General features: G+C 39.8%; 1 protein-coding gene across 5 annotated transcripts in view; it reads left to right on the plus strand.

The window, feature by feature from the left end:
* LOC119728198 overlaps positions 1 to 14,121 on the plus strand; it is a 64,440-nt gene that overhangs the window by 31,963 nt on the left and 18,356 nt on the right. For all 5 annotated transcript variants that reach the window (XR_005271016.1, XM_038200325.1, XM_038200327.1 and 2 more), the window contains exons 9-12: positions 7,533 to 7,776; positions 9,051 to 9,198; positions 10,277 to 10,369; positions 11,083 to 11,247. Coding sequence is in view for 4 of the 5 variants with exons in the window: in XM_038200325.1 (XP_038056253.1) it covers positions 7,533 to 7,776; positions 9,051 to 9,198; positions 10,277 to 10,369; positions 11,083 to 11,247 (650 nt within the window). In the remaining variant the exon portion in view is untranslated. The remainder of the gene's footprint in view (positions 1 to 7,532; positions 7,777 to 9,050; positions 9,199 to 10,276; positions 10,370 to 11,082; positions 11,248 to 14,121) is intronic.

The following is a 14,121-nucleotide window of genomic DNA, read 5'->3' on the forward strand; positions in this document are numbered from 1 at the left end:
TGTGCACCTGTTATGCCTGTAGCAGGGGAAAGGTCCAAATATGGAAGAAAACTGAGTGTTAAATCCCCAGGTTTTTGCTACAGAGCAAATACGGTTATACCATAGTCATAGCTCCCTTGCCTTAAGATGTTATCACTCATTTGTACTTAATTTTCGTACACTCCTTTTGTTTTTTTTATGTACTTTCGGACATGATTTTGTGACAATGACGTTGTTTGTAAGGTTTCCGTATCAAGTTATATAGGTAATTGGACTGGCTACTGAAACATCTTGAAGTTCATTAACAAAGAGGAACAGGGGGTCGAAGTTCTCCTTGTTATAGGGGACTATACATGTACACCAATGGTGTTGAGTCCTTTAAAGGTGCTGAGTCCTTCAAAGGTGCTGAGTCCTTCAAAGGCGCTGAGTCCTTCAAAGGTGCTGTTGTGCTTGCACCCTGCCAAGCAAGACTTTTATTTACTTCAATAGAATAATTGCTGTGTTGGAGAGCAAGGAAGGTCTTTGTCAAAGCAAGATCAATTTCAGTTCAGTGCACCATATCAGGAGTATTCTACAAGTCTGTTGATGAGGAAAATCAAATCATTGGAATACTTTGATGCTCTGATGAATGTACTTAACTGCACGTACTTAATGCCCTTGCTTGTTGACTCTAGCAGTGCCTGTCCACATATAGAAAATCTTACCAAATTTGGAGTCTAATTAAGAATCGCAGAATCGTTTTTGTGGAAAATTGCCAAGAGTGGGCCAATAGACCAATCCAACCTTCATTGATTTTTATTTTTGGAAAGACTAATTTTATTATTATCAGACTATGTAAATTTCCACTCTCGAGTATAAAATATGGCCCTAAAATGCTCTGTACCGCATCTTGATTTGTGAAGTCTTAGTACCATTTTCAAAGGCCCAAACCCCACAGTTGCATTAAGGTGGTCACTGAAAAATGATAAATGACATCCAATGAGTCTGCTGTTAAAGATATAGTCCATCATTTGTAATTTGTGCATTTTGTTCGTTTGAAGAAACAAAAGTGTTCAAAATCTAATGAAGGATACTGAACAACTAACCTGATGAAGTTTCAGCTCAGTTTCAGCTCAGCTTCAGCTGTATACATGTATTCGGAGAAAAACAGCATTCTAGGATCTCAATTTCAAATCAAAAGTTGCTGAATCATGTTTTGAATTGGGCCTGAATTCAGCGTCTGAGACGTGTTCTCACTGAGCCGATTGCAGCTATACGCGATGTCGCGCACTGATCCGACGAATTATAGCAATCGTGCGCGCGTGTGCGTCGTGCCAATGCTTGCGTGCACTTTGCCGAATAACAAAACGAACTACTAATTTTAATTTTCCTACGGTGCGTCTTAAGACGCACCGTTGGAAAGGCCTTCTTTCGTTGATTACTTCAAAATGACAGCTTGCCAGAAAGAATAATTTCACAGGGAGTTTAGTCCCCTTACTATCTTTCAACCAAGAATGTTTTTCAACAATAATTACGCCAGTTACTTTTCGGATGGCTGCAAATGATGGACTATAGCTTTAAAGATCTGCTGTATGGTTATTCACCTTGTTTCCATATTATTATTTTTATTTTATTTTTCGGTCTCCCAAAACTTAATTTTAATTAGAGAATAAATATGTGTTTGGTTTTAAACAAGTTTGTTTAAAACTGGCTCAGGGGCCTGGACACTGATAATGGCCCCAGTCAAGTACCTTTCATTTCTTTGAGTCAAAAAGTCAAAAAAGGTCAAAAATGATATATTTACAACCATTTTGTTCCACAATTTTACTACATGTTTTTTTTAAACACCTCTCTAGCTAGGTTATGGTATGTGCCTCTCATGAGTAGTCGTAAACATCTCCTTATATGGAGATTGGCGCGCGTGGCACGTACTGCGCGATTGATGCGGCGCAGCACGTAGCGGTGCTGGTGTAGTGCGAATTTAGGACTTGAAAAACGGACTCGTTGGTATATTGCACATGCCAAGAAAGTGAAGATTGTGAACGTTCAACCAATAAAAGGGTAATGGGACCGGATTTCATGTGACACTGGAAAAGTGTTTTAAACCAGCCAGCTGGTGTTTTATCAACTTTTGAAAACCTCCCATGTGACGGGCTCTCGGCCAATAGGAATGGGTAAACTAGGTATTTATGAATAACAAGTACATGTAAATTTATGATTTTCTTTTGTAGGGGGCCTTCTTTGATGCCAGTATGTAGAAATAGAGAGAGAGGGGGGTCATATCGGGAGATTAAAACCAACTGCTCATTTTGAGCAGAGTCTCAAATATGGGCTGAATGTTACAGTTCTTAGCTATTGACTGTCAAAAACACTTCGGCCTGTGCGGCTCAATCCACTTCTTATACAAGCATGTGTTGAGCACCATCGATATATCAATATTACTCAACTATTCCGTATTATTTTTGATATCGATATCACCGATACCAATTTTTTATTCATATCAAAATATAGAAATTTTCAATATTTAGGAATGATATCGAAAATAGTCAGTTGAATATGCGTCAGATTATCGTCAAAATAAATCTCTCGTTTGTGCTTTTACTATGTTTATCGTTTGCTATTTAATGAAAAAACACTCGGCGGCAACTAGTGCTTGCGACTCAAAATAAAAACATTGCAGAATGCCAAGCAGCGTCACTGTGTGCTCTGCGTTCGCTGGAATTCATAAAACCTCAAAGAAACCGCCCGTTCTGGGCAAACTGTCAGTGCTGAGGTTTGTTTTAAAAAGTTTGACTTTGAGTAATATGCTCCAGAGAAAGCCGTTGAAAATTAGGACTTAATCTTGTTTTGTTTTTTTGTGGTTTTTTTTCAATTCAAAGTGTCATCTGTATGGTCTTTTACATGGGATAATCGATATATCGAATATTTTCGATATTGGATTTCCGATATATTGATTATTGAAAATTCTGATATCGACGGTGCTGTGTTACTGCAGGCTGTAGCCAAGTTACATATATTTTGATCGCAGCCTCAGCCGGCAAAGAAAAAGTCCGAAATATTTCTTTCTTTGGATAGACATGATTGAGGGTTAAAAGTGTTTGTTATTATCCCACTGAAAAATGGGAGATGCATGTTTATCTGCACTGAGTTCTAGGGTAACGTACACGTACATGTACATTAAAAAAAAATTGGTGGAGAATGCAGTGTTTCCCCTGCCTATCCAAACGTGAGGCGGCCCACCTCGCTACTTTCAGAGACCTTCTCGCTCAATTTTTGCCAATATCACCACCTCGCTGTGAAGATTTGCAATATTAAGGAAGTGGGTGTTTACATAAATGTGGAGGCCAGTGTGTGACATTAGGGTCAAATTTTCAAAATAACCAAATTAAATTCAGCTTCACATGGTTTTGCAGTCTAGGGTCTATATTTTGTCAAAAACAAAACCATTTTTCTGTAACATGACCCTTTTCAGAGTAGCAACATGATAAACTAGCATATGGGACACAAATTTCACCTGTAACAGTGACACCAAATTGTTAATTTCTTTTAGAACTCTCACCAGGTTATTGTTCAGGTATGGTAAAGACATGTTGCTTTTTAAGCAATTATTTGCAACACATATAAGTTAAAAAAAACTTTAACACTATCCTTGTTCAACATTTGTTGAAAATCAAATATCAAGTTTTAGGAAATTTGACATATTATGATGATTACAAAAATGTAGCTCTCACTTGACATGAAATTATCTTATTTTAAGACAAACACTCACTTGTTCTCTAAAAGCAAGTTTGACAGCCAAAACTGCAACTATGAAGAACAATGAAGATTTACAAACACCACTAGAAAGCATGTTATTGTAAGTAAAGCCTGGTGTTAACCAACATTTCACCTGTAACGCTGACACCAAATAGTCACTGTTACAGAGTGACAATCCTACAACTAACTAATAATAATAGTAATAAATGGTATCAAACCATTTAAACCTTTCTATTTAGTGATAAGCTTGATGGTTTCTACATCAGATACTTGTTTCTGAGACTGGAAGTTTAAATATCAGAGTTTGTTATAATAATCATTTCACCTGTAACGCTGACACCAACACAAAAACACTTTTATCACTTTTCTTCACTGTAGTTCTACTTTAACCTGTCCTATGCCAAAGTTTTCATTGTATTAAAAAACTTGGTCATTATTTTAGCTAAAAACTCAATCATCAATCAAACAGGTGCTTTTGCTTCATTGTTTTCAGACTTCAATAATCACTTAAAATTTAGAATAGTTGACAGTTTCTACAAATATTATAATCAGTGGTAAAGTTCACTCTGTAACAGGATTTGCTGACACCGAATGTTACAGAGTGATGGTATTTTTAGCGGGCATGTCAAAATGATACAAAGTTGCCGATGCACGAACATTGTGTTTAATATTAAGTTTTGGGTTATCATCAATCATTTAGAATTAAAAAAAGACCAACTTTATCAATTGAAAGAATGAAAACTGTGCACCATTGGACAAGCTGTAAAAATGTCATGCAATTTTACCTAAAAATGTCATAATTCTGGCTAATTTTTGATCAAAATTATACAAATGCATTGTGGTGATTTAACTTTTTTTTTATTTCAGTGGGTACATAGTGATATGGGCAATAAAGTAAAAACACAAGTATTAGCAAGTTGGTTATTTTAACATGGAAATGCCCCATGAAAGGAAAGAACATGTGCATTATACCACTGGCCTCCACATTTATGTAAACACCCAAATACCAATCGAATTTACATTTTGTGTAATTTATGAGCGTTTTCCTTGACCTTTATGTATCAAGAACTCACAATTTGTAGATGGAATCATCGCGCATTTTTTGTGAGCACTGCATTCTTTTCAGTTTGCAGACTGCGTAAATTTTGTTTCAATCATCAATTAGAATTTTTACCACCTCGCTCAGTTCATTAGCCAGGGGAAACACTGGGAAAACGTATGGAAATAAGTTAATTAAGAGAGTTTTGTTTCAGCAAATGCTTCCCACATAATTCCACGTATACAAGAAAATGTATGGGAAAAGGTGTCATGGGAGAGATACATGTACATGGGTCCATTTTAGAAGTGATACAAATCATGAAAATCTGACCTCAACAGGTATGCTAGCTTTTGAATATTATTCGATGCGCATCGCTTGGCAATGCTATGCCACGTATTGCCTTTTTCCTTTCTTCCCATTTTGCCTAATTTTTTTCGTATGTATTGTGTCTTGCAATAAAAAAAGATGCGTGGGTAAATAAAATTGGAATTGGCTTGGGTTCATTGGATATTTGCCCACATCTCGATATATTGACCCCACCTAGTCACCTACATATACATGTACAAATTATACTCATGCTGATCATGATATACAGTGTATACTCTGTAGTCAACATGCACATGCAAAGTGCATGTACCCGTATGTACCGGTAGTACACATGTGTAAATGTGCCTGACTGTCACATATAGACGCCTTGGGTATATGCACATCCAGAATATCAGTACTTTTCTCAATACATGTATGCATGCAGACCATGCAGTTCACTCACACATTGAGTGCGTTCGATTACTTCCCCTAGCGTACTACTCGCACCTGGCTCCTTGACAGACATGCACAGTGGAGCTAAATAAACGAACGGTTTCAGGTAAAGTTTCGTGCTAGAGCTGGAAACATGGGCGTCGCCAGGATTTTTTTCTAGAGGAGGGCAAAACATATTTTCCAAAAAAAATTACGTTTTTTTTCTTTCCAACATATTCTTTGTTTATCAGTTTTAGAGGGGGTGGGGGGGGGGGGAATGTTGCAACCTGACGCCACTTTTTTCTTCATATATCATCTCAATAAAGGTCATTCATTGCAAAAATGATGATAAGACATGAATCTGGGACTGAGAAATATTTCCAATTTTGTTAGGAAACAATTTTCTTGACTCTCCATAGACTTTTTACACAATTGCTGAAGTGGCGTCAGGTTGCAACATTTTTCTCAGGCTGCATACGAATCAAATAACTGTCTAGAGCACGTCCACACCCAGTGAAAATACGCGGGGACGCGCTGACAATAATTCGTAGCCGTAGCTCCGTGCATAGAGCTACATCGGGTTGGCAGCTCTATGCTCCGTGGAAACCCGTTTGGGACACGGCCTGAGGCGCCCGCCGGACGTTGCATGGCCTTATGGGATACTTACCCAAGTAACCAGCTCGGCGGGTCGGTTACTTGGGCCAGGCTTGAGTAAGCGCGAGAAGTCACGTGAGAGGTAAATCGAACGTTGTCGCGCTTGCCCGAGTAAGCGCGGGGGAATGAATCGAACACACTGGTTGTGTCCCTCCCTCTCAATGGGCACTCAAAATTGGTCACAAAGCACCATCTACATGTACAATGTACACGACATTGGAACTACTCATGCATGGAGCCAATGGGTCATCTGAGGATCTTCATATTTTTGGCTTTTTCACAAATTTACGAAAAAGCCTTTGTTTTTGTTCTGATTTTTTTTCTTTTTCCTTTTGTTCCACCCCAAATCCCATAGACTTTGTACATGTTTTATTCAGCCCCCCACTTTTGACATAAACAAAGTCATATCCCAGCGAAACTTAACATGGACAAAGACTTGTAGGTAAGACCTATGTAGAAGAGTGATGTCATTATGACGTCATCATGGCCGGGTCACGTGACGTCATCTTAAAGCCGCATATTTTAAAGCCCTATACAGAACTGTAAGTCTGACTGGATTGAAACTTGGTTTGTAGGTAGACCAGGATGTGTTATACATGTAGGTTGAAATTGAGGTGACATCATCATGGCATCATCATGTGATTTTTATATAGATTTTTGAAGGTTTAAAGATTATCACCATATCTCTCGAACCCAACATGCTAAATTCAAAATTGTTTTTGTATTAGGTTTGTTAGGTTATAGATGTATGCACAACATTTTGAAAAATGTGTGACATCATGATGACATCATCAAAAATGTGATTTTCCAAAACACATATATAAGTTTAATTGTTTTGAAACTTGGTGGGTGGGTAGATACTGATACTAATATGCAAAATCCGAAGTGACGTCATGATGACGTCATCACCTGATTTGACATAAAATGCCATCAGATTGACTTTAAATTAGGCATGAACAAGACCTCAAGGTTAGATTGGCCCTGGACAAGTATGTCATGATGATGTCATCAATGGTCTTATGACGTCATCTTAAAGGTGTATATCTTAAGATTTTATATTTAGAGGACTGTAAGTCCGACTGGGTTTGAACTTAGCATGTACATAGACAAGGACGTGTTTCAGACAAAAAACATGGGTGACGTCATGATATGACGTCATCACATTTCATGACACGTCATCTTAAAGGTGCATATTTTATAGTCCTATATATGGAGAACTACAAGAACAGCTCAATAACTTATGAACTATGTTCTTGAATATAATTTTCCTGACTGCATACGAAAAAACAAAACATAAACTCATAAAAAACAATGCGGAAAAGTCCTATGTTCTGTTCATCGAACAGACAAAGATCTAGTTTCTCATTTTTGTGTGTACATTTTGCAGGTTGCCTGTCCAACTGCGGCGGGATACTGGCCGGATACAGCCACTGTCAGCAAGGAATGAATGGCACAGCCAATGGCAACAACACCAGTAACGGCAACAACACCAGTAATGGCAACAACACCAGCAACGGCAACAACACCAGTAATGGCAACATGACCAGCAATGGCAACAACACCAGCAACGGCACCAATGGCTTCACTAACGGCGAGCAACATGCAAACAACAACGACGAGAGCCAGTTCAGGTAGAAACACGATAAAAGGGGACTTGAGAAGATGATCGAGAACAGCATCCCCGATTTTATTTGATCGTATAAGTTGCGTGATATTATTGTTTGTCAAATGCCACATTTTGGTCCGCGGTCATTTTTGGTGGATTTATTTGTTCCAATCCACTCATTGAAAATTTTGCAACAGGTGCAATAAGCCAGTTCGGTAACTCGATAAAGTAGTCCATGTCAAAGGACATTCTGGATAAAATCGCTGACGGGATGATACGCAATGTTACGCTGACATCCATTCTGCTTACGCGAGCGTCGTGCGCCTGTCTCCGTGCGGTTCTTGCGCCTTCGATGAGCGTTCGATTATCCCGAATGACCCGTAACCCATATCATTGTGCGCATGCGCAGTTGAAATACCGCACTGGCTCATTGCAAAACCTGATCTGTGGCCCACTGAATTCCCGACAGGGCATGCCATATGTGTACATGTACATGTAGGCTGGTGCATGTACATGTACATGTAAAACGTTATTGGCATGTTTTTGAATATACAAATACTGGATCAAATTCAATTTCAAGTATCCGAATACTAAACTATTCAAATATGCACAGCATTGGGAACAGTTTTATGGTGGAAACAGATTTTACAATTTTCTGAATGGAAAACAGATATTTTTGAAGTGGAAACTCAGTGGCCCTATCAGTACTTGAATAATGTGTATTATGTATTTTTATAGCGCTCGTATCCACCAGTATTAGTTCTCAGGGTGCTACCTCATTATTACCCTGCTCATTGGGCCAATGAAACATTCCAAAGACAATATCAGATCCCTGGGGAGTATACAGCTCCATGCTGCCATTTCTGCACAAAGCAGCTAAAATCAATTACAATAACCATCTCTGCCCTCACAGGTACCCATTTACTCCTGGGTGGAGACAAGCAATAAGTGACAAAGTGCCTTGCCCAAGGGAACACATACCATAACCCCAGGCTGGACTCGAACCCACAACCTGCAGAATTACCCACATACCACAAATTCAATGCCCCAGACCAGGAGGCCACGAAACTCCACTTGAAGGCATATTTAGGGAAGTCTTGAGATGGAATTACATGTACATGTATAACAAGGTGCTATGACAGTCAAGCCACTATGCAAAAGCGTTAAGCTGGAGTGGATTTTCATGTCAAACTGAAAAGTGCTACCGGTAAATTACACCAAAAGAGCAAGGGTTTGCTTCATTCTCCCCATTTTTTGTAATGCTTTCCATCTTGTATATTACATGTACTTGGCCTGTAGGCTGCGCACACTCTGTGAAGAGATCCCTATGCCATGGGACTGGCCTGTCGCCGTCAACTACCATGAAGCCAAGGCCTACTGTAAGTGGAAGGGCCCCGAGTACCGTATCATGACGGAGGCTGAACATGCTGCCATCAGAGACAAACAGGTATGCTGGTAGAACAGAGATTTTGTTAAAATTATTTTCAACCCCTGCTCCTTAGGCCTATGAAATATTCAGATGCACACTTGTAACACTTTCATCAGTTGTAACCAGTCAGATTGCCCACATGAACAGTGCGCAGGGCCTAATGGATTGGTCGATTTCAAGGTCACTGTTCCAGTTCTAAGTATGTGTCCTAAACGGGCCTCAAGAGCTACAGCCAAGTCTTTTGAAAGCATTTTCCCATATATAGTTGTATGTTTAAAAAACTTAGACAATAGCTCTAGAAGAAAGATTTAGTATGGGAATAAATATGTGCTTGGCTGGTTTTAAACAAGTTCGTTTAACCCTAGGGCCGGGTTATTTTGACCATCCCTCAGCCGAATCCCCCCCCCCCCCCCCAAGATCTCGGCCATCAAGTTACAAAAAATTTTGAAACTCGGTACATGCATTGAGCAACTCATCATAAACATACTCAAGACATTTCATGACTATAGGTCAAACACGGCCATAGTGCCGGAAAATTGTTATGGTTCGATTTTTATGTTTTTGCTAACAAAAATGCGCAAGGCTCGAGGCTAAAAAGTCATAACAACTCGGGTTGCGAAGCAATTTTTTTTTAAGGCTATCGCAGAAAAAGTCCCTCCCCCCCGGCCCTTTTAGGGTTAAGACCGGCTTGGGGAATGGATGCAATTATTTCCAATCATAATTACCTTTTCGGTCAAAAAGTAAAAAGCAAGTCCAAAATTATAAATTACCAATGATTTTGTTCAACAATTTTACTTCATGTTTTTTAAATACCCCTCTAGCTATGTTACGGTATGTGGCTCTCCGACTTGTCGTAAACAACTCCTTATATGGAGATTGTGAATTTAAGATTGTGAATGTTCAACCAATAAAAGGGTAACAGGGACCAGATTTTGTGTATTCATGTACTAATTTTTTCCTGTTGAATTGACTCAAGTCATTTTACATGACTTCGTCAGTCGGCTCCACCCGTCTGTTGGACACCATTCATAAGATGGAATTTGTTGGACACCAGTTGGGAAATGGGTGTGATATGCATGTATATTTACTCCTCCAGGTACCAGTCAAGTGTGGCACATCTGCAGACATCTTGTATCACGGTGATCTACAGGAGAAATACAACACTAACTTGGCCTACACTACCAACACTGTAAGTCAAAGGCCCGTCCCCTCCAATTTGTGTGTGTGTGAGTATGTAAACACCGGCAATCACGGATTTACCCCGCTAGGACAAAAGGGTTAGGCTAGAAACAATACGTCCATGATTGACCGATAGTCCACAATTGAAATTCGTGTACAAAACGAGTGAATGAGAGCTGTCGCTAAAAAGTACAAACAAAGGAGTGAGGATTAGGGACAATAGGGGGTCCACAATTGCCAGTGTTTACAAAGATGGGTGTGTGTGGGTGGGTAGGCCGTCACCGGGTTATGGGGAAGTTTTTCATTGTTAGGGTAAATGGGTCTGAGTTGTGGGGACTTTTTGCTAACCCAACAGCGTTTTTGGTACCCACAAATACGGCGTAGAGATGAGTGTATGTCCTCACAACTACGGAACAAGATTGCATGTGTGGTCAGGCCGTCACCGCGTTATGGGGAACTTTTTTATTGTAAGGCAAATTAGGACCGGGTTATGGGGACTTTCTGCTGTCCCCACAGCGTCTTTGGTCTCCATAGTACCATGGGACAACTCGTGTGTAGTCCCCACAACTACGGAACAATTCTGTGTGGGTATACACATACATGTACACACATTCGAATCATGGGCCTTGAACAAGAAGACCTGTAAGAAATTCACCAATGATGCCGTTAATAACCTGAAGAAAAAAATCTGACTGAGTGTTTTTCATGTCATTTTCTCTCTAGCCTGTCAACCTGTACCCACCCACCAAGCGTGGTTTCTACGACGTTTTCGGTAACAGTTGGCAGTGGATGGAGGATCACTTCAACGGTCTACCAGGCAGCATGTCGCATCACCTGTATGACGACTTCAGTACCCCTACCTTTGACGGAAGACATAACGTGATTTTGGTAAAGGATAATGATATTTTTATTAAACAGAGGGGATTTGCATACAAGGGGATGGGGTAAGCCCACCGGAAAGGGCATCGGTATTCAGTGTTCTCCAACTTTGGAAATTAAAGGTTGGTGCGCCATCAAAAAGCGGAGGGGGGGGCGCTATAATTATGTTAGGGGCGCTATTTGCTGTCACACATTTCTTTATGCTAGGGGGCGCTATTTGCAGATGAACATCTGCCATTTCTAACACAGTAACACTAACAATTAAGTACAATACTGGCTCAGCATCATCTTTTTATAACACATCTGTGACCAGGGACTCTCAGGCAGTTTGGCCTTGAGACTTTTGACCTGATTGATTGCTACAATGGGCAGGCTTGTCAGTTTGACGAATGTTCCATGTTACTGCTTTTGGCAGAGTTTCTGGCCAAAATGTACCCTGGAGGGTAAGGGTAGTCCCACTTGTTTTTCTTTTATATAAATTTTTTCATTTTTTTTAAGCATGGTGGGCAACCTTTTAAGCTTGGCGGCAACTTTTGAAGCTTGGCGGGTGCCTCAAAAAGCTTGGCGGGGCACCAGGTTATATTTACAGGTTGGAGAACACTGGGTATTGCAGTCTGGTCCCTCACAGATCTAGTCACACGTGACAAGGGATGGACACTAACGAAGGAATAGAACTGCGACTGTTCATTTGAGTAGCTTGTGACTTGACTTGAGACTGGAGGGGTTTGTGATGGACTGGACTACAACACTGATAGGCTTGTGAGGTCATTTTATGTCACTTGTCCAAACAAAAATGGACATACTCAGTCGAATTGTGCCAAAGACACGCAAGTGTGAAGCGAGGAATCTGTCCATCATTTATTGCCTATTAAATACTAATTGTCTAATAAAGTTTGTTCTTTGTTCTCTTACACCTCTTTTATTTTCTCTGTGTACATTACATGTTCAAATTGATCTCTCATCCACCCCACCCCACACCCCCTCCCCCACACCCCCTCCCCCCCCCCCACACCCCCTCCCCCCTCCAAAAAAGCTATATATGTACATGTTTGAATGTAGTTGAAATCAGATATGTAAATTTCTAAATTTGACATATAGTATGTCCCAAAAAAGTGTCCGTCTAAATATTTTTGAAATAACTACAAAACCATGATGTCAATTTTGAAAACTTTTGATGGTGCAAATACCGTAATTTTCGGAATATAAGCTGCAGCTTATATGTTGAATTTGCCCATGAAAATGTTTACAGCGGCTTATACACAGGGCGGCTTATACGCCGAGCCTTGAAGAATACAAATGAGATTCAAATGTGTATTTAATGTACTGGTACAAGAAAACATCTGTTGCTGAAATGAATTATCAATTAGAAAGTCATTATCAATTTTGAAAACTTTTGGTGGTGCAAATACAGTAATTTTCGGAAAATAAGCCACAGTTTATACGTTGAATTTGCCCTTGAAAATGTTTACTGCGGCTTATTCACAGGGTGGCTTATACGCCCAGCCTTGAAGAATACAAATGAGATTCAAATGTGTATTTAATGTACTGGTATAAGAAAACATCTGTTGCTGAAATGAATTATCAATTAAGAAAGTCATTAACAATCCGGAAGCACGTCCCACGAAAATAAACCGAGGGGTAAAAAGTACAGCTGCAGGCCGGCCGACCATGCGTGAGTGAAAGCTGTCTGTATTCGACAACCGGCTGTACGTGATACTGCTGCATGCATTCCCATGGACCACACCATTTGTGGAAATAAAGGGGTGTACTTTCTTGGGAAAAACAATTACCAATATTTTGCTGTTAAAAAAAGAAAAGAGACAACGAATACTTTTTATGGAGTTCAAATCATTTTTTTATTTGATAAGCAGTTGTTCAACGTCACAATATAATTTTTTTCTTGAAATGTATTCAAGAAACGACTTAATACTCAAAACTGGGGCTAAATCACCCCTAAGGAAATTAATAGATTTGTCCATAAAAATGTTAGTATCGTGTTGACTGTTTTTAAAGAAAGTTACGATCGAAACTTGAATTTACTCGTTAGTAATCACAACAATTCGATAACTTTTGTTGTAAAAATGGACCTATTTATTTTTAGGACAAAACAAATTAGCATCTGTTGCCACAAAGCAAGATTTGTAGCGCTCCAGTCAGACGACACATGGGTGGGTTGCATACTCTCTCAAGTGCTGCAAAAAAATGTTGTCATTTGCCGGCACAGGCTGCCGGGCCATGCACTAACTTAGGCCGGGGACTGGAGGGGCCAGCCGGCAGCATTTCCCGGTGTTTATTTCTCATCAATTTCCATATTTGTTTGTAAGAGTATCGACTGTAAATGATTTGATATAACTTTTGTGGCCCTTTTTATAGCTTTCGTAGTGTAAATGGAACTGGTTCAGAGCATTTTGACAAGCATTTGGAGGCCTTACAAAATTGAAACCGCTGCGGGCGGTGCGGTTTATACGCCAGTGCGGCTTATACGCCGACTTCAAATCTTAATTTGCAGATTTTTGCGTGCTGCGGCTAATACTCCGTGCGGCTTATATTCCAAAAATTACATTACTCATTATCCTTGGCCTAAACCCCTCCATGTTTCATTTAATTTCAGTCACACATCAGTGCACAATAGTCAATTGATCACAAAAACATTTTTGGACACTGTGACCAAGTTCCTTGCCTTAATCAATTTCAGTGCTGTGTTATGTAAGCTGTGTAAAATCCTTCATGTCGTGAAATAAACGTCGATGTGGTTTGGGATTGGAATCATTTGCCCTTGAACATTGAACTGAGGTCTCGCCAGGATGACTGATAGCCACGCAAATGATTCCAATCCCAACCGCAGCCCTTTTCACAACATGCAGGATTTTACACAGCTTACAT

The sequence above is a fragment of the Patiria miniata genome, unplaced genomic scaffold, assembly GCF_015706575.1.
Source record: "Patiria miniata isolate m_02_andy unplaced genomic scaffold, ASM1570657v1 HiC_scaffold_20, whole genome shotgun sequence".
NCBI classification, from domain to species: Eukaryota; Metazoa; Echinodermata; class Asteroidea; order Valvatida; family Asterinidae; genus Patiria; species Patiria miniata.